Source organism: Vigna unguiculata, chromosome 10 (assembly GCF_037176805.1).
Source record: "Vigna unguiculata cultivar grain cowpea cultivar isolate G323 ecotype 2 chromosome 10, ASM3717680v1, whole genome shotgun sequence".
Lineage (NCBI taxonomy): Eukaryota > Viridiplantae > Streptophyta > Magnoliopsida > Fabales > Fabaceae > Vigna > Vigna unguiculata.
Genome location: NC_140801.1, coordinates 44,450,888 through 44,470,933, shown reverse-complemented (window position 1 = coordinate 44,470,933; position 20,046 = coordinate 44,450,888). Strand labels below are relative to the sequence as shown.

The 20,046-nt window shown below is 35.7% G+C and overlaps 2 protein-coding genes and 1 pseudogene across 2 annotated transcripts; 1 reads left to right on the top strand and 2 right to left on the bottom strand.

Moving 5' to 3' along the window:
• Positions 1-260: 260 nt before the first annotated feature.
• Positions 261-1,130, bottom strand: LOC114167324 (putative calcium-binding protein CML18). The gene has a single exon (XM_028052382.2). The coding sequence runs from the start codon at positions 996-998 to the stop codon at positions 399-401; it is 600 nt and encodes a 199-aa protein (XP_027908183.1). The 5' UTR covers positions 999-1,130; the 3' UTR covers positions 261-398.
• Positions 1,131-6,230: 5,100 nt separating this feature from the next.
• On the bottom strand, positions 6,231-19,741 carry LOC114166662 (brefeldin A-inhibited guanine nucleotide-exchange protein 2-like). The gene is made up of 11 exons (XM_028051425.2): positions 18,262-19,741; positions 12,654-12,971; positions 12,085-12,430; positions 11,573-11,995; positions 11,189-11,478; positions 10,557-10,830; positions 9,574-10,076; positions 8,707-9,028; positions 8,254-8,602; positions 7,406-8,082; positions 6,231-7,137 (listed from the first exon to the last, which is right to left on the bottom strand). The coding sequence occupies exons 1-11, from the start codon at positions 19,467-19,469 to the stop codon at positions 6,526-6,528; spliced, it is 5,322 nt and encodes a 1,773-aa protein (XP_027907226.2). The 5' UTR covers positions 19,470-19,741; the 3' UTR covers positions 6,231-6,525.
• LOC146883301 (uncharacterized) lies at positions 13,122-17,181 on the top strand (annotated as a pseudogene).
• Positions 19,742-20,046: the final 305 nt, after the last annotated feature.

Below are 20,046 nucleotides of genomic sequence, written 5' to 3'. Positions count from 1 at the left end.
TTTTTTTTAAATAAATTCATAAGTCAATAAATTTAATTTTTTTAATATTAAAAGGTCTATCAATTTGAAATGGATGAATAAAATAATTGTGTTCTAAACTATTCAATCAACTTGATAAGAAAGAAGTTTGTGTCGTGTAAATCTCTCGTTTCTTGCTATTTGTCATTCCTATGAATTAAACAAAAAAAAAAACAACAAATAATACAAAACAAGCCTTTAAGTCTAGCAAAACTCTTCATCATAGCATTACACTATGCATATAATCTACAACTTTTCTATGTTATTTCAGAAAAAAAAAAAAAACCATCATGTTAATTAAATTAGTTGAGACATGTTTGTGTTCTGAGAAAAGTAAGAAAGAAAGAAAAAAACAAACAAACACAGAAACACAAACACTTCTAACTTGCAACTCCAGTTTGCATCATGCATCGAAATTCTTCAAAATCTACAAAGCCATCTCCATTCTTATCAACACCTTTGATCATACGTTTACACTCTCTGAGGCTGCAATTTTCACACCCTAGATTCAACAGAACTCTGTGCAGTTCCTTCGCTGAAATGAGGCCATTTTTGTCACTATCAAACAAAAGAAAAGCATCCATGAGATAACCATCAATTTTTTCTTCTTCTTCTTCGTCTTTTTCTTCCTTTTCCATGCCATTCATGACAACAACCATGAACTCATCCAAGTCCACAAACCCATCTCCATTGAAGTCCAACACTCTGACCATGCATTCAGCTTCTTTTGCAGCACTGCACTTGTTGTATCCAAGGCATGCAAGCACCTCACTCAGCTCACTGGCTGAGATCTTCCCATCCCCATTAGAGTCAATCAGCTTGAAAACTTGATGAAACTGAGAGGAAAGTTCCATCTCAAGGAAAGAAGATGAAGAGAATTTTCTCTTGGCTAGGGTTTCTTTGATTCTTCTTGGATGCTTGAACATGGATTTGGCCTTCCTATGAAGGAAGGTGAAGAAAGTGATGAAGGGTTGCAACATAGTTGATAAAGAGAGATTGAGGATAAGAACTGTGGTGATATATAGTTGAGTTGACTAAAGGAATTTTTGTTGAGCATGTGTAGTGTAGTGTAGTGTAGGGTAGGGTGACTTTATTTATGACATGCCCTTTTTGTCACTTTCTGAATTGTAATACTTCTCCAACTTTTATTCCAAGGTCTCAACTCTGGTGCCTCTTTGCAAAAGGCTGAACCCTTTCTCAGACAAAACATGGGTCTTCTGATACAAAACTGTGGTTGATTAAACTACATACAGAATTAGATAAGGATTGAAAAGTTTTAACCCCGTAAATCTTACAAAATTGCAAGATGAGGTTGTCTTCAGATCGATTTGCAAGATGATGTTGTATTCAATTATATATTTTAAACTTTATAAACTAATTTTATCTTTAGAGAATTTGTGATTTTGTTGGAACTGATTTTATCTTTAGAGAATTTGTGATTTTGTCGGAAGTTCTACGTCGATGAGAAATAAGGTTAATTCATAATATATAATTGAGTTACAAATCTCATCTTACAAATCAGTTTTGTGAAATTGAGTTAGGCTTAAAACTCACTTCTAACATAGTATTAGAGTCAAGTTAGAGTTTATACTAACGAACTTTCTTGAACATTTTGTTTCATCCATTATAGAACCGTTGAGAAGTGAACTTTAAGTCTAACTCAGTCATATAAAATTGTCTCAAAATAATAAATTGGTATTATTTCTTACAGTAGGACTTTTAACAAAGCTATTACAGAGTGATGATAACATAGGTTTTGGGTTTGATTAAGGTCTTAATTGGTGGCTGATGTAGAAGAGTCATGAAGTGTTGTTATCATCAACACATTACTATGTGCTACCAACTTTCGCTTTCACAGGCCTACGATTTTTTTGTTATCTTTCTACCTGTTGAGGTTTTCGAATGAAATTGACCAAGCATTTCTCATTGGTGACTGTGTATTTGGATTTTACATGCAAGAAGACAAGTTAATCATCTTTTCTGATGAACTTGTGTTCTGTAATAAGGTGGTTATTTTTTATTCTTCAAGTGTTTTCCGGTCAGTTACCAAAATTGAAATATATTTTGTAGTTAACTTAATTATTATTATAAAATATAAAGATGATATTAGAGAAAAAAAAAAGAATAAAAAAGAATGAAGAATATAATTTTCCGTATATTATTATTAAGAAAATCTATTTATAGATATAATGCAATTCAAAATATACAACTCAAATATTAGAATCGATAAAAATAGTTAAATCTTATATAAAGAGTAAACGTAGAAAACTATGAAGAACCAATAATTTATAACAATTATTGGTTTGATTATGTTTTCAGTGTGTTAAATTTAGGACAAGATTTTAGTTTTGGTTGCTCAAATTTTAAGATTCATTTTAGTTCTTTTAAATTTTAAACAAAAAATAATAATTTATTTAATCTATAGGAGCTACTACAAACATTAAACCTCTTATCCTAATTTTAAATCCTAAAAGATTTATTTTAGTTTTTCAAATTAACTAAAATCATTTTTCTTTTCATTTTAAAGAACTAAATAAGTTAAAATTTGAACAACAAAAATCATAGTTATTTCAAATTTCAGAAACTTAAAATATAATTCAATCTTAATGTTATATATTACTTATTTTTGTCTTTAAATATATGTAATATTATCATTTTATTCAATTTTTTTTATTTTTAATTAATTTAAATTTTTTTATCAACAAGTAATGATATATATTTAATAGAGCATTTGAAATGTCCAAACCGTTTTACAAGTAGCAAGCTATGGAAGCACAACTCTATAAGCTCATTAATAGTCGTGTATTTAGGAAAGGGAATCTGGATATCTGGAGTTGGAAGGAAACCGCAGAAGGAGCATATACTGTAAGGTCTGCATATATGAAGTTGATGGGTAGCTCCGAAGGGAAAAGCGACAAGGTGTTCACAGAGTTATGGAATATAAGAGTGATTCCAAAGGCATAGTTATTTGGGTGGAGGCTACTCTTGGATAAGTTATCGGCAAAGGATAAATTATTGGTAAAAGGGGTTCAATTACAACATTCTTTGTGTGAGTTATGCCTAGATTGTGAAGAGAGTGCATCACGCCTATTTTTCTCTTGTACAGTGTCTCAAAAGGTGTGGAAAATGTGTGATAGCTAGATAAGGGTGAGTTCAGTGCATTACAACCAAGCTAGGATACACTTTCAACACTTTCATATGAGTTGCTTGAACACTAGGCAAAACACAATGTGAAAAGGAATGTGGTTGGCTATAGTTGAGAAAATTTGGAGACATAGGAATGAGGTGATCTTTAAGCAAAAGAAAGTTGACACTGAAGAGACTTTTAGTCTTGCTCAAGTTAACGCTTGGGCTTGGTTGAAACATAAAATTCCTTCGGTAAAGTTTTCATATAGTGACTGGTTATTCGCTCCTATTGCGTGTTTAAAATCTCAATGATATGATGTTTTCTATGTTTAAGTTGTCAGGTAAGCATGAAAGGGATTCCCATGTCTAAAGCAATGAGTTCTTCATCAGTGATTATACACACTTCTTTGGTTACTCTGTAACAACCAAGAGAACATAGTCTCCGGAGCGCAACGAACCATGCATACCTGGTTTCGTTTCCACTTTCTGTGTAATCTAGTAGACTGGCCGGGGAAGGTGCGATTTGGGTGGCTAATCTTAAGATTCCTACCCAGCTTGACGTTGGAAAGGTATATCTCTTGCATTGAAAGTCCAGTTTTAATTTGTCTGTTACATTATTGTAATAGCATAGTATGTTGTTGGTGCCTACTCAAGCTCTATTTCCTTTTCAAGAATATTGTTTAGATGTTGTTCGAAGACCCCTAAGTTATATATTTTATGTCCAATGTCTAGGGAGTCTTAGCTTTTGTACGTGAAAGTTTTATAGTTATTTTGACAAGTTTTAGAGATGCACTCCATCTTTCTCTTATGTTTTTGTAAATAGGTTAGAGCACCCTCCAAGTGCTCTATTATTAATTTAATTTAATTCTTTGTCGATAAAAAAAAATACAAATATTATTTATCTAATAAAGTAAATAAAACGGTTTAAAACTTCGAGAACCATAATTTATCTAATAATGTAAATATGATTTTTCTTGTATTAGTATGACCGGCCTAAAAGTTGGTAATATCGTATGCATTAAAATAATGTGGACTATAATTGGACACTTTTTTTTTTTATCGTCTAACTATATTTCTTATAAATCAATTATTTGTGTTACTCGTAATATAAAAAATATCAATTTCAATAACTTGATTACTTTTTATTATATTTTTAATACAACATCAATCACAATGAGTTAATGAAAGAATAATTATTTTATTATTATTATTATCATATATACTTTATATTTTAAAAATCTATATAATATGGTCTCCACAAAAATCCCATTCAATTTATAATGGATTGGTATTTTACATAGATGAAATTCATTAGCTAGACCTTTTTTTTGTTATTGAAAACCACAACTCAACTCACAAATCTTAAAATCCACAACTTAAATGCACATTTTACCTTCAAAGAGTTTATAGATGAAAAAGTTTGTTTCACACTCTTCTTAAAAATACATTTATTTAACACTCTTTTTAATAATATAGTAATATGTATTATACTTTTAAATTAAAAAATGATATAAATATAATTAAAATAATACTATTTTTCAATATCTTTTATCTTTTGTGATTATCACCACCGTGGAAAAAGTTTATTTGACACACTTCTTCAAATATTTTGAACAGATTTTGGAGTAACCTAGAATCAAATATCAATCTTATCAGTCAAACATATATATACTCGTACAAAAGTAAAAAATTATAATAAAGTCATATTTGAAAAGCTTAAAAATATGCTAGTTCAAGCTAAAGATTTGTAAGTTGAGGAGATATCATGCATATTATGAAGCTATCATTACACACCACAATCATGTGAAAAAGGAGCATCATTTTTACTTACATACGGAACATGTGTCATGATTTCGATCAAAATTAGTGAAACATCTCGTCTACAACAATTTGACAACACTAGTGATGATGAAAGATCAAGGGCCAAACTAGATTTGATCAATGAAATTTAAGAAACAATTCAAATACAAGAAGAACCTATTAAAAATACAGCGAAGAAATATTAATATTTATGTCAATCAACAAAATTTTAATACGTGTAAAACTCGTTTGTGAAAAACTCAAAGATATGCGTTGAGATTAGAAATAGGATAAGCTGGTACTAAATTTAAATGACCTAATACCAAGTTAGACTTCTTAGAAAAGTGTGTATATAAACTTAAAGAATTAACTCAAAAAGTAATAGTAAAAGCTTAGAATAGAAACACTCATCTCAAAACATTTTATAGTTAACAACTACTAGAAAAATAAAGTCACAAAATATCATTAAGGAAATCAACTACTATTAACATATCAATTGATAAACGTATAAAACATAAAGTTTGATAACTTAATTGTGTTCTATTATATCTCCAATATAATATATCGATAATAAATCAACAAACATAAATATTTATTATTATTATTATTATCTTAAAATCTAAAAGTAAGGAGCTAAGAAATCTATATAATAACACATTTACAACAAGTCAAACTTCAATTCATACCCATTCGATACTTTATATCAGATATTATCTTCGTATATTCATACTGACTTGGATCTCCATTAGATTTTCACTCATACTTAAATAATGTACTTCCGTTATTGGAATCCACATATTTACAAAGCTTAAAGATCTCATCTCATCAACAACTTGTTGCATGCATATAAAAAATACCTATAAGTTATTACTTAATTGAGTTTAATAATTATGTATGCATAGTTTTTATTTTATATAAACTACTTTCATAATTACATCTGAGTCAACAATTAGCTGAAACTAAGCCACAGGTAAAATCAGTTGATTATCCCACCCGGTTTTGTAAACACTGTGTACAAGTTATAGGAGTCACCCCGTAAAATTGAAAAGCTTTTCTGAAAGAAACGTATACCTTTCCAGCAGAAAACTTGGACCACCAAGCCATATAATAGCACAAACTAATCATATAATTTAATAAAAATCAGATATCTTTGCTCTTAAAGATTTTCAACAAAAATCATTTATTAAAATAAAAATTCAAATGAAAGATGACTATTAATTATGACTTAATGAGTCATAACCAGAAAAATTATCACCGCAGCAGGAAAATCCCCCGACAGTATATAATGCTGCAAAACTAATTCTTTTAGAAAAAACGAATAAAACGTAAAAAATACAACATTGAGACTCATGGTAATACAAATCAATTCCGACTGGAGAAGTTAGCTTCTAAAATACAGAAGTTAGGAAGGTGTGGCTAAGAGAAAATCACTACTACGAACTTTTACTGTGATGGCATGGTATATTATTGACACGTAATCCAAGGCAAAGGAGAGCAGAGAAAATTATGAACAAAAAGATTTAAACAAAAAAAATCGTACATCTGAAAATGTAGGGTGAACTTTACCAATATGATGATGAATCAATATGACTGTAGCAAAACAGGACCAACTGATAAAGTAAGCATGTCACTGAGAGCAACCTGGACGTCCTTGGAGCCATGCTCACAGCGTATCAAGCTAGAAATAAGAGGGAAGAAATGAGAGAGGTTGTTCTCAAAGGAAACATCTCCCAAACTACAAATAGCGTGCAGAGTAGCCACAACGAGAGGTGAACGAGAAGCCAATTCTCTACTCTTCCCGGAGCCCAAGGGAATATACCAATGTGGCGCTCTACCATTAGAAGATTCAGATTTTACTCCAAAATCTGCAACTTCAATATAAAACTCCAAAACCTCCTGACAAAGCTGAATGAGATGAGATTCGACCTCTTGCTCTTCATAACTAGTAGGCTTGTCAATGACAAGGTTCTGTAAAAATGTAAGGCAGATCTGATACGATTCATTCTCAAGGCGTAAGAGTGGAGGGTCTTGCATTTGGCTCATAGAACCAAACTCTAGGAGCTTTGAACGTAACATGGTATTGTTGTTAATCCGATGCGCGTGTAACGCTATTTCGTGCAACGCATCATATAGGACTAGCATGGCTTTTGCTGAAAGTTGAGAACGATATATGTTATAGATCTCCGTCACCGCCTACCAATTTCAAAAAACAGAGTTAACGTCATTTTTCAACATTACATGCATATATTGACTGGGACGCAATAGGAAGAATGCATATGCTCCCATCAGGTGCATAAATTAATAAGGATTTTATGTAACTTATAATAACAAATCATCTTAATCAAGCAGTCCCAGAACTTCTGAATAGACTAAATATCACAGCTACAGCACTCGGGCTCCCCCATTATTTTTTTCTACTCGGCATTCTAATATATTTTGGTGGAACGGAATATAAAATTACCTGAATCAGTAAAAGCTGAACAGCAGCTCGGCACTTTGCATCAGATAAATGAGCATAAAGACCACGAGTCCTCAAGTGTGCCAAATTATCTGGGAAGCCAGATTCAGCAAAATCTCTATCATCAGCGATTGAAGCATCCTCGTCACTTGCAATGAAGTCCTCGATTTCCAGAAACAAAAAGTTAGGAAGTGTTGCCTTTGCTGCTTCTTTTAATGAGAAAACCACTTCTAACCACTTTTCATCAGAAAATAGCTCCCCCGCATTAGTCATCAATCGAACAAAAGCCGCAATACCAATGCCAGCAAGGCTTTGGTGAGGGCGATTTATGAAGTTAACCAGGAGCATCAGCACCTTTCTCAAAAGTGGATTGACAGTGTCGTAAAAGTTAACAAAAAGATCTACAACCAATTGGAGGGCCAATGTGCATGTCTCGTAAAGCCAAACATCCTGACCAAGCTCACCATGATCTGCCGCTTCTTCATTGGCTGGTGAACAACTCCCTGAAGGATCAATACCATGTCGAACATAATCGAATATTGGAAATAAGACAGACTCAAATATTCTTTCCCATAAAGTTAGCGAAAAGAGATGGCCATAGTTACGTAAGGTTTCAAACAGGACTTCCAAGGCACTCTTCCTAATCTCAGGTCTTGGGTCAAAGCTAAGCTCAGACAAACCTGCAGAAAATAAACAACAAATAAGTATATCTGTAATAGCTGAGCTTCTTAAGACATGAAGCAAGACGATAGGAAAAGGAAGCACTAATCATTTGACAGTGATATGCAACATAAATTTATTACTTTTTCCGTAATATTTATGCCTAGATAAACTTCATATAATGCCTTCACCTGCCAATAAAGGAAACCAGAAATAGAGATGATCATCCTTGTCAGCAGCCTCTCCATTATCATTTTCCCCCTCCTTTGCTGTTTGAAGTGAAGATGGGGAAACCTTTCCAGAAAGGTCCCCCGCTGCAAGTTTTGTTGCACAAAACCGGAGAAAAGCAATGGCATTTAGGCTAATCTCTTTATTGAATTTACTATTGGTAAACGCGATTAGACAATTTACACAGTCTGTGAATGTTGTAGTTTCAGTCTCAGTGATGTAAGGGAAGTAATCGCGAATAATCTTCTCAATAATTTCAAAAGACAAGAGTACAATGTTTTTGTGGTCATCGTAAGCTGCTGTTGTGAATACCTGAAATCAGGTCTATGAGCAATAAGTACATTGGATAAAAAAAATTAAACAAACATTTTGTTAACTGAAGCTCTCTATAGACAATAAGAGTTTATCAGCTCTACCATGAACATGCTCCTCCATCCTGATTTGACATTGTTTACACGAGATAGAACCATTTGAGAGACACATCTGATAATTAACTCTCTAATTTCAACAGCACTACTCTTTCGCATAACAATGACAAAAGGCTTCATAAATTCATTTTGAAAATTATAATTAGCCAGCTCTTCCCGCTCCAGAAATTTCATTGACAACTGACGCAAAGAATCCATTGCAAAAATTGCAATTGAAAGGTTTGCAGAACAGCCGATAGTTACAAAGAAATCCGAGAGAACATGCCAGATGCTTGACCACACAAGCCTTATGCGGTTCATATTGTAGTGCCTGTTATATAATAATCATGTCAAATAGTATAAAAAGCAGTATATAAACATCAATCAATCATGCAAAACATAAAAATTACATGCTTCATACTCAACCCAAACATTTGTTTTCCAAATGAATCACACTTTCCCACCTTGATCTTTGGGCACACTTATAATGTCCTTTTCTTCAATAAAATTAAGCACTTTATCCCTTGGCTCACCATCAGAACCAAAACTGAGCGTCAAAAGACACAGGTGACCTCTTGACATGCAACCTCATGTTATTTTATCAGAGTTAAACAGAAAATACAGTTCAATTAAACAATTTGCTCAGACTACAAAGATGTGAGCAAGAGAGTTTGGGATTTAATCAACCAAAAAGGGAAAAATAGGTTGCTAGTATGCTCAGTTTATAAACAATAAAATAAATATTGTCCAGCACTATTAACTATGCTTCTCTTGTAGAAGACCCCAACCAATGAACCCCATGATCCATGAGGAGAAACAGTTTGGATGTAAGGCAAAGACGTAGCATGTTTGAAGTACTAGGTGACAAATACTTACGCAATCTCAACAATCTTTGTAAGGCTGAAAACACGTGGATCAGATGGAGACCTCAGTTCCTCCATGGAGACCTTGCACAGAGCCTTAACAAAATCTAATATGGCCTCACTGTTCAACTTCTGACTCCGAGTGAATATGCGGCTCATTTCAGAGTTTCCAACTTGTTCCAACATATTTAAATTAGAAACAAGATTGTTCACCTGTTCTGAAGTGACTCCAGAACCATTACTACCAATTCCACCACTATCATATGAACCCCGCATCAATGAAGCAGCTGCATACTGCATCCTCCCAATTCCCTTCTTCTTCAAAACAGGAAGAATGGTTGACTTGGCTTGCTTTGTTTTTTCTGAATCATTCTGAGGAAAAGCAAAAAATGTGGCATCTGGTGGAGCCCCTTCTCCAAGAAGATGTAAATGCTCAAACCGAGAAACACAAGTCAAGATATGCTCCCAAGCTTCTTGTAAGTAATTTCCATCTTCATCAGCAATAACAACTATTGCCTAGTAACAAACAGATGGTAAGTTTAGTCACATAACGTAATCATCAAAATCTGAACATTGAGTTCAAGTACCATGAATACATTATCCATAACTTAAAAAAGATCCAACAAATAATGACTATCATATGCCTTTAGACATTGTTCCCAGAATCATTTTCAGCAAATCAACAAACCTCCACAAAAATATTATGTTAATTTGGTAATTATCATATATGCAAAACAAGAAACAGAAGTCCAATTGCAGAGAGTGTAGCTTTGGACAGGATAAAGACATGCACTAAAGGGAAAAGTGTACATATGATCTTGAAATGATAAAAGATGCAATGGGAATGTAATAATATACAAACAACAATGCATTTTGAAAGGGGCATTACGCCACGAGTATGAAGTAACATAACACAATGAGAAATGCTAATTGATAATCACTTCGGCTTTCATGATGTTCATAAGTCAGGTAGAAGATAAGTTAAATTTTACCAACCTTAATTGCATCTATATTTTTCTGCTTAATGTCAGCTGGTGAATGTAGTGAGGTAAACTTTGCTAATGACGTCACAAAAACATCTCTGTGAGTCTTCATCGACATTACTGAAGTAAGATGAATAGCATGGCGGAAGCCTTCAAGACAGAGAGATATTAAAACCTCATCGTCACTTTGATCAAGAGGAACACTAAAGGCGGCCAACATAGGTGCCCAGCACACCTCAATCATGAATCTCAGGATTACAACATCTGTGGCAGCATAATAAATTGATCTGCAAGTTGCAATTAAATGCATATCAACAAAAAAATAAAAATTTTAGGAACTAATTTTTATTTAACCAGTCAACTTAAAAAATTAGCAAACAAGTGATCTAACTGTCATTAAAATAATAGAGAAAAAGAAAGAGTAAAAATTTTGGTGAAAATTTTAGCTAGATACACCTCACTTCAAGCAGACACGGATCATGTAAAAAGCAGTTAAATACTAGTGGATGTGGCAGGATCCATAACATCCTCTAGCCAACAGCAGATTCTTTATGTCAAAAACAGCAGGTTAAATGTTTTGCTCAACCTGAGAAGATTTGGAAAGCAAATTATCACTTCCATATAGAGGGAAAAATACAAACATACTCAGATCTGCGAGCTTTTTCTTTGAATTGTTCTTGCATATGACGGATAAGATCATCACTGGTCTCCAGATTCTCTTCAACACGTTTACGGATCACAATATTCAATATACTATCCAAGCCTAATAGTCGATTAGGGCTCACAACCTGTTTTTGTTGAGGAGCCTCATCATTTTCTTTCATTTTGATTTCATTTCTAGATATTCTGTCAAACAAGGACTTCAAGTATTCCTCAGGTAGATCTTTTCCATCGTCAATGCCACGATTATTTCTTATGAAATCATCATGAGACATCTGCATAGCTCAACAACCAAACAGATATTAAGCCATTGTGTCTGTCATCATTATTTGTATATCATTTTACAGAACAGAAGAACTGTGAGCACACCTTATTCTTCACCATGGGATTGTGAGCATCGGTATTAAGCATTATAACAGAATAGGCAAGGACATAAGCAGTGTCAGCACTAGAAAAGGCCTTTGGATTACATTTGCAGTAACGTTCAGCAAACTTTTCCATGATCCTATCAATTTTCTGTGCCTCACCAGGCAGTCTAAATCCTTGAAGAAAGACCCTGATTGCCTCGTCAAACTCCATATCTTGAAAGTTAAAGGAATCCACATAGGCATGCATTACCTTCAAGGGTAAATCTTCTCTTTCTCCCAGATAATCACCAATCATAGTCTTGTTCAACCCAGATGCTTCTTTAAGAAAAGCAGCTATATCCTTTGGTGAATCACCCACCTTGTTGGCATTGATGAGAAATTCAATTCCTTTCTCAGGCCTCCTATTGAAAAGTGATATACCTTCCTGCCATCCACTTGCATTAGCTTCATTGTAAAAAGCCATAGCAAAGATATACTTTGTTTATTGGTAAAAAAACTTGATCATTTGTTTACCTGGAGTTCCAGTTTATAAGCCCGGCGTTGCTCAATATTTGAAACATCAGAAGCATCATTGGAGACTTCTGATTGAGTGTCAGATCCATCAGGAGGGTCTTCTCCATTCCCATTTACCATGGTAAAACCTCCAGTTTCAGGGCTGTCATCCAATGCTTCAACTTTCGTGGCTGAACGAGAATCAGGAATGCGCAATTGTTTGTTCATCCAGTCCCCCATTGATTTTAGAACTGCAATCAAGCCTTTCATGGCTTCAAGTTTTAGTGTTGCTTCCTGGGGTGGCAAAAGCGTGGTTGGTACACCAGGGGGCACACCTTGAGCAGTTTTAAGAAGTCCATTGACCATCCTAGGAGGAACATAACAACTAGATGTAAATTATACAGTGAATACTACGTGACAATGAACACAACCTTAGCCACACCAGCATGACCGGTAAACAGTGTATGACAAACAATCCAACACGGAAATGCTATTAAACTAGACAACAATATTCTAAACGTGAAATTGCACATATTTTTAATGTAAAGCAAAATAACTATAAAAAATAAATAAGATAATAAATAGCACACCTCTCAAATATGTTTGATGAATTGACATCACAGTCATAGTTAATAAATATGTCAACCAATATCTGTGAATCAACACAGAGCTTTTCCAGAAATCGAAGCACTATCATCTTCTGCTGAAAATTAGGCTGAGAAACATTTTCTAGGACCCTGAGAACAATCATAGGGAAAAATACTCCAATTTCTGCTTTCAATCCAGCTCTAAATCTTGACACCAGACTGATAAAAATGGAGCACGACAGCTGAAATACAATTAAAAGAGTTGAAGCACTGTTCTTCAACAAGGATAAACATAAGTACTGTTTGATGGCACCTAAAAACCTGCTCAAGCACAATCAAAATTTAATTATCAGTACTATTTTTTGTCATTTAGTAAAATTACAAAGAAAACAAAACATAGTTTCAAGTGGTGTATAGAGTAGAGAAAGATGCTACTTTTAAATAATGATGAGGAGGGAAAAGGATCTATCTTAAATTCAAGAGTAAAACACACACAAAAAATGTCAAAATACACTAATAATCCATACTAAAATAGTATAATAGCAGAAGATGATGCACGTACAATTCATACACGGCAGGTGCACTAATACTAATTTCTGATGAATCAGTTATGAAGACAGAAGGGGTGGGTATTCAAACGTATTTTGGCACAACTAAAAATGTCAAGTTAAATTAGGAAAAAATTATGCATGGTCAAAATTATGGCAATACAATTGTTTTTTTAACTTAACAGGCAGCTAGCTACAAATAGAGTTTGCAAAGGCACAAGACTTTTCTAAGAATTTGGTTTAGGAGTATTTCAACTCCCCAAATCTGACTTCTAAAACAAGACTTGCACCTCACTTAAATACTTTATTTTAACTATATCACTGATCAATGTGGAACTAAACTATAACCCTTGAGGTTGCAATTTAGGTTAAGGCAGCTTTCCAACAGCTTTCATGGCAATGTTAGCCTGTGAAGAATTCTTAAGATGCTGGAAATTCAAAGACAAAGACGTACAGAGCATAATTTATTGTGAATGGAAACAAAACCCCATCATCACACAGTCAGGAAACTGTAGTTATAAATTGCAAGAAAATGTGAGGTAGAAGCAAAACCAAAATAACTGGAAGCGACTATTTGGATTATATATTTCAAGTGGCTCATAAATTTATATTAGAAAAATACTCTTCCTAATTTGTATGTCAAATAATCCCAAATACCAAGACTTGAAAATCTTGATTATAGAACATACAATATTGATTATAGAACATACAATCTTGATTATAGAACATACTACTTGAATAAATAAGATGGAGGAAAAATAGTACATTCAACCTACCCTGCTGTGCTTTTTATTGATGTATATACAACAAACTTTGTCCTAGGGTCCCTCCTACAAATCTGAGAATGAAAATCACACATTCTAATGATCCATGTGAGGGTTTTGTATAAATTGACTCAACTCCTACAAGATAAGAAAGATCAAGTCTTGTTATAATGAGATAAATGAGTTTTCCCACCAACCACCTATATCTGTCTGGGTTTAAGAAAAGTTCACTGTGGTATCTCATTAACTTCTTATTTGAGTCCATAATACTCATCTGATGGAATACTAACCTTGTGTTGGATCATCTCCAACAATTTTCACGAACCATTGACAAAACTGAAAATGTTGAAGAGATTCAATATGAAAAAGGCTCCAATCTACCTTAATTGACACCACAATCAAGAGCAAATGATAAGTAAACGAAGATCCACTGCTTTGAATTGGGAATTCAAATATAAGGATCAAAAGTTCTAAAGAACTAAGAGAGAATGTTCACTTCGAAAAAGGATTCAAATTCCAAAATGCTCAAATTTTGAGTATAAAAGTGTACAAAAAAGCTTATATACTATGGAGCATGTACTCATGGGTTCAAACACTACTAAGGCCCATCAACAAGCCTCCTAAAAGCTAGAGTCCATAAAGTCTCTAATTACAATAATATAGAATACAAATACAAGGCCCAATGCAAACAAATAATTACACGACCCAATGAAGGTGTAAAACCAAAAGTTACACAAACATACAAAATTTCTTTTATAGATCCAAGCCTCCTTTGTGATCCCTTAGAAGGTCCCTTCCTTGATGTCGTCGTCGACATTTGTCAATCAATGAAAGATTCCCATGTTCAATGGGGAAGACCATGCAGGATGGATATTGAAAACTGAGATCTACTCCAAAGTACAACAAACCAGTGAAATTGTCAGAGTGAACCTTGCCCAGCTATGCATGGAAGGAGGGAAGTTACATTTCTCCAATTCTTTAGTCAACGGTTTTGTCAATCTGACATGGGAGGAACTAAAGAAAGAGTTTTTGGACAAGTTTAATGGAATGGTAGAGAGTGTCTTCGTAGCATTTGACTGAAGCGCTCAAAATTTTGAGACAACACCATCAAATATAGGCCAACAGATAAAAGTGAAGTTTTGGCCTAAAAGGCTGGAGTATCTTGGACAAGTAATATCTATTCACAGAGTTGTTGTTGATCTTCAAAAAGCCAGTAGTGTTATGGATTGGCCCATACAGAAAAAAGTGAAGGGAGTGTGTGGGTTCCTTTGCATTACTAGGTATTACCAAAAATTCATTAAGAACTATGGTAAAATTGCAAGTTCACTCACTGAATTAACAAAACAGGATGGTTTTGGGTGGAGTTATGAAGCTCATAAGGCATTTGAAGAGTTAAAAATAAACATCGCCACAACACTAGTATTATGCCTCCCAAACTTTGAAAAAAGAGTTTTGAGTTTGAGTGTGATGTATTTGGAGCTAGAATTGGGACAATCTTAATGCAAGATAGAAGGTATGTGGCATATTATAGCAAAGCCTTGAACCCTAGAAATGTATCTAAGTAACCATACAAGAGGGAATTAATGGTTGTTGCTCAGACCATTCAGCATTGGAGGTTTCATTTGATAGGGAAGAAATTCAAGGTTTACTCAGATCAAACGAGTCTTAAGCAGTTGTTGCAATAGAGAATCACAACTGGAAGCCAACAAAATTGGGTGACAAAGCTTCTATGTTACAATTTTGGCATAGTGTACAAGCCAGGCAAATTTGATTAAAGGTGGTAACGCTTTGTCTAGAAGTATTGAGGAACCAGAATTAAAGAGTATGATACATACCCTTATTTGGCTTGATTGTCAAGAGTTGACGGCAAATGTTCATGAAGATAATGAATGGAAGAAAGAGATAGAGGAGCTGCAACAAGGAAATAATGATAAGGCTTACACCGGGTTCACATATAAGCAAGGGTTGGCAAAATGTTAGACAAGAAAAGATTGGTTGTTGCTTAGGAATCACATTGGATTCCAAGGTGTCTAGAAGATTTTCATGCCACTCTACAAGTAGGACACTCCAATTTTTATTGGAAAAGGTTGAAAAAAGATGTTCACAAATTTATCCAAGTCTGTGATACTTGTCATATGCAGATATACATAATTGCTTCTCCTTGAGGATTATTGCAACACGCCTAATTCCTGAGAGAATTTGGAGGAGGATTTAAGCATACACGACTACTGAGGGGATTCAAAGAAATATTGGTAGTTGTGGACTCTTCAACTAAATATAGCCATTTTGTGGCACTCAAACAACCCTATACTCCTAGAGCGATTCCTGAAGCTTTTGTAGATGAGAAAGTGAGGCTCCATGACATTCCTAATTCAATGGCTAGTTATAGGGATCCATTGTTCGTTCAGTTCATTTTGGAGGTAGTTTTCCAAGATGCAAGGGACCATGTTAAGGATGAGTACAACATACCACCTCATACAGATGGATAGACGAAGTGATTAATAGATGTCTTGAAACTTATTTACGGTGTTTCACTATAGACTAGCACAAGAAATGGGTTACATGGCTACCATGGCTCAAAATTTTGGTTCAACACCACATTTCATGAGTCTGCAGGTGCCACACCATTTTGAAGTTGTGTATGGCAGTCAACCTCCTAGGATAGTGCAAGTTGTTCAAAGAGAACTCATGGACAGAGATGAACCTTTGAGGCAATTGAAGAAGCATCTATTAATGGCACAAGATAGAATGAGGGTGCAAGCCAATAAACATCATACAAAGAGGAGATTGAGGTTGATGACATGGTTTTCCTTAAGCTCAAACAGAACCATCAACATTCCATGAGAATAAAAGAAGCCCCAAGTTAAGTGCAAGGTATTACGTCCCATTCGAGATCCTAGAGAAGATTGGAGAAGTTGCCTATCATTTGAAATTGCCACCTGTTTCAAGGATACACCACATGTTCCATGTTTCCTTACTTGACTATGAGGCAAAAGATGAATTACCTACAGGGCTAGAAGATGAAAATGTGGAAATCATTGAGCCTTGTTCAATATAGCTTCAAGAAGCATTATGTAGAAGGGGGAACGAGTTAACCAATGGTTGGTTCATTGAACTGGGGTAGAGGAGGTCACAGGGGAGGATGAGATTTCTTTAAGAAGTCAATTTCAAGAATTGAATGTTGAGGACAATACAGTTTATTCCAGAGGAGAGTATTGATGGGATCCAAAGAGTTAATGGGTGCCTCTAGCCCATGAATTGAGCCACAAGTCAAGACAGGAAAGGGTGTAAAAGTAGGGATAGTGATGTGACATGACTAGGAAGAGTAGTTAGTAGAGGAGAGAGAGAGAGAAAGAGACAATATTTTCCGTTATTGACTATTATGCTTTCCTACTTGTTGGATAGAAAACCTTGTTGGTTTGCTCTAGAGGAGCCTAGCTCTTGGCCGTGGGATTCTTCATCCTTCTGTATTGCTTTTTCTTGCAATCAAACAGAATCTCAGAGTTATAATTATCTTTCATTTCCTTCTATTTCTTTTGCTTAATCTGTGGTGTGGATCTGTATTAGTATTCACTCCCATCATGATTGAGAAACTCCAAGAGCGAATACCGGTGGGAATTCTTCTTTAGTCCTAATAATGTGGGAATGAAGCCAAAAATGGAACAATCATTTTCAACCAGGAAAAGGACCTTAATCATTGTAGTTTGCAATGCGTTCCAGATAATAAGTTCTAAAGGAGGGGAAAGACGTTGAAGGATCAAGATGTCAACAACAACAAAGAGCACACAGTCCACGCACGTATAGATGAAGTATCCAAACCTATGAATCACAAATACTTTTATGATGACAATGATTTATAATTTTTTTATTTTGGCAATGTCCAAGAAATATGATTGTTATTTGGGTTAAAATCTTTATCTACATACAAGTGTATCTTGCTCTACCTTCTTAAAATCTATTCTGGGCGAGTTTAAGTACAGTTATAATCTGCCATGTCAAAATTCTAAAACACTTTCATCCCATAAAGCACTTTGTTCTAACATTGGTGTCATCATATTTCTAAATCCTTAACTGTATAACGTACAAGCAAGAAAGTAATTGTTATGACTTAAGTTCACTCCTAGACAGAACATCAAGACAATGCAATCAAGTCTACCCCTTTACTACTACGTTGAACACAGAAAATTCTCCGTCCTGCATCTACCAGCAAAAATAAAATAATACACATCTTCTCCCTGACTGGCCACAATGCCAAACTCCAAAATAATCCTAAAATTGAACTTCAGTAAAACACAATACCTGTCACTAGTCCTGAACACAGCCCCAGCATTCTCCAGCAAAATCTTGAGCAACTCCAGAGCAACGATCTTCCTCTTCATCAACTGCGGGTCCCCTACCGCTTCCTTCGGAGGCGTCTTCATGGATAACTTACAAAGCGCCCTAAACACCAAAAAAGCATCTCTCCTCAACTTATTCCCAATCTGAACCTCCAAATCATCGTCCCTCTCCACCACTTCCCCATCCACAAGCTCCCCCTTCCGTCCCTCTAACGCCGTCTTATACATACTAATCTCCCAATACTTAGCATCCAACATGTCTTTATCAGTAGAATCCAACAAATCAGTAGGGTTCGTAGTCTCCACCGTGGTGGTCTCAAACGCACCGTCGTGCCCACCTAGCAAACTAACCTTCCCGCTCGGCGTCGTAGGGTTCAAAACGCCGTCAATGTCCTGCATTATCTTCGTTATAAAGCCCTGCACAAACAGCGTCATTGAATTGTCTTCATCGGATTTCTCCACAGGCTCCATCAATTCCGCCACTACGATCGGCTGAACCGGCACAGTCGAGGAATCCGCCTCCATGCGGCGGAACACGATCACCAGCATTTGGATCAGCGACGCCTTCGCCGTCGTCTGATTCACCACATTCTTGCTCACAAGATATATATCGTAGCAGGTCCGCACAATGAGAAGCAAGGAATCACCATGGATGCGGAGCGAAATTGACGTCACGGCAGAGAGCATGGTCTTGAGGACCAGCAACTCCATCGCCTCGTCGCCCAAATCGTGGCATTTGCAGACCGATTCAATAAGCTTGGCCAGGAGCTTCGCCTCCGGCGCCGAAGCAGAGGAGGCCGGGTCCGCCTCGCCGCGGATGAATCCATGCGCAATGAGCTTCTGGATGGCATCGACGGCGGGATCAGCGATCTTGAGGACGCCGGAGCCGGCAGCATTGATGAGAGGCGTGAGGATCGACTCGGACTCTGCCAGGGAGAACTCCACCGGACCTCCATCATGGAGCGGACCAGGGACGGAGGTCTCCGGCTCGTTGTCGGACGGAGATCCCGGCGTCGGAAAATGCTGGTGCTGGTGGCCGAGCCTCTCAATGACGGATTTGCACTCATGTGCGAGTTTGGCATGCTTCCGCCACGACGCGTTCTTGATTATCTTCTCAAGCGCGGGTACCACGACCAGCCTCAGACGGGAATCGGCTTCCGAAGAAGCCATTCCCGAGCTCGGAGCGAGTTGCGACTCGGCGACACCACGGAGATTGAGATCTTCAACGGCAATCCAATGCGGCCACGTCTACACTACGATGTCGGAGCCATGCGCTGCAAGAGCGAGTTGTCTCGGCGAGTTTTCGCTGAATCTTGAAGGTGAAAAGGAAACAGTTGGTAACCAAGGTTGAATGATCTGAATTTCAGGTTACGAAAACGGTACTTGATGTTTGAGCTTCTGAGATCGTTTTTGGGTATGCGAGGTTCCTCACTCTCAGCATGAATTGACAAAAGAACCCTTCGTTAGTTATGACGTTACGCTATTATTGGACGTGATGAAACGTAGAACGAAAGGGTAGTTATGTGTTTTCAACTATCTCAGATCACCGGAGACGTTGAAAAAAGAGTTTAATTATTATTGTTCTTCTATTCTTCCTTTATATAAGGATAATATTTTCTATTAGGTTTCTTTTGTCATTAACTACTTTATATTTACATTAAAAAATAGGTAATAATATTTAATCACCTTAAGTATTATATTATTACAATTTTGAAAAAGGTGTAACAATTGAATTTGATCCCGCCAC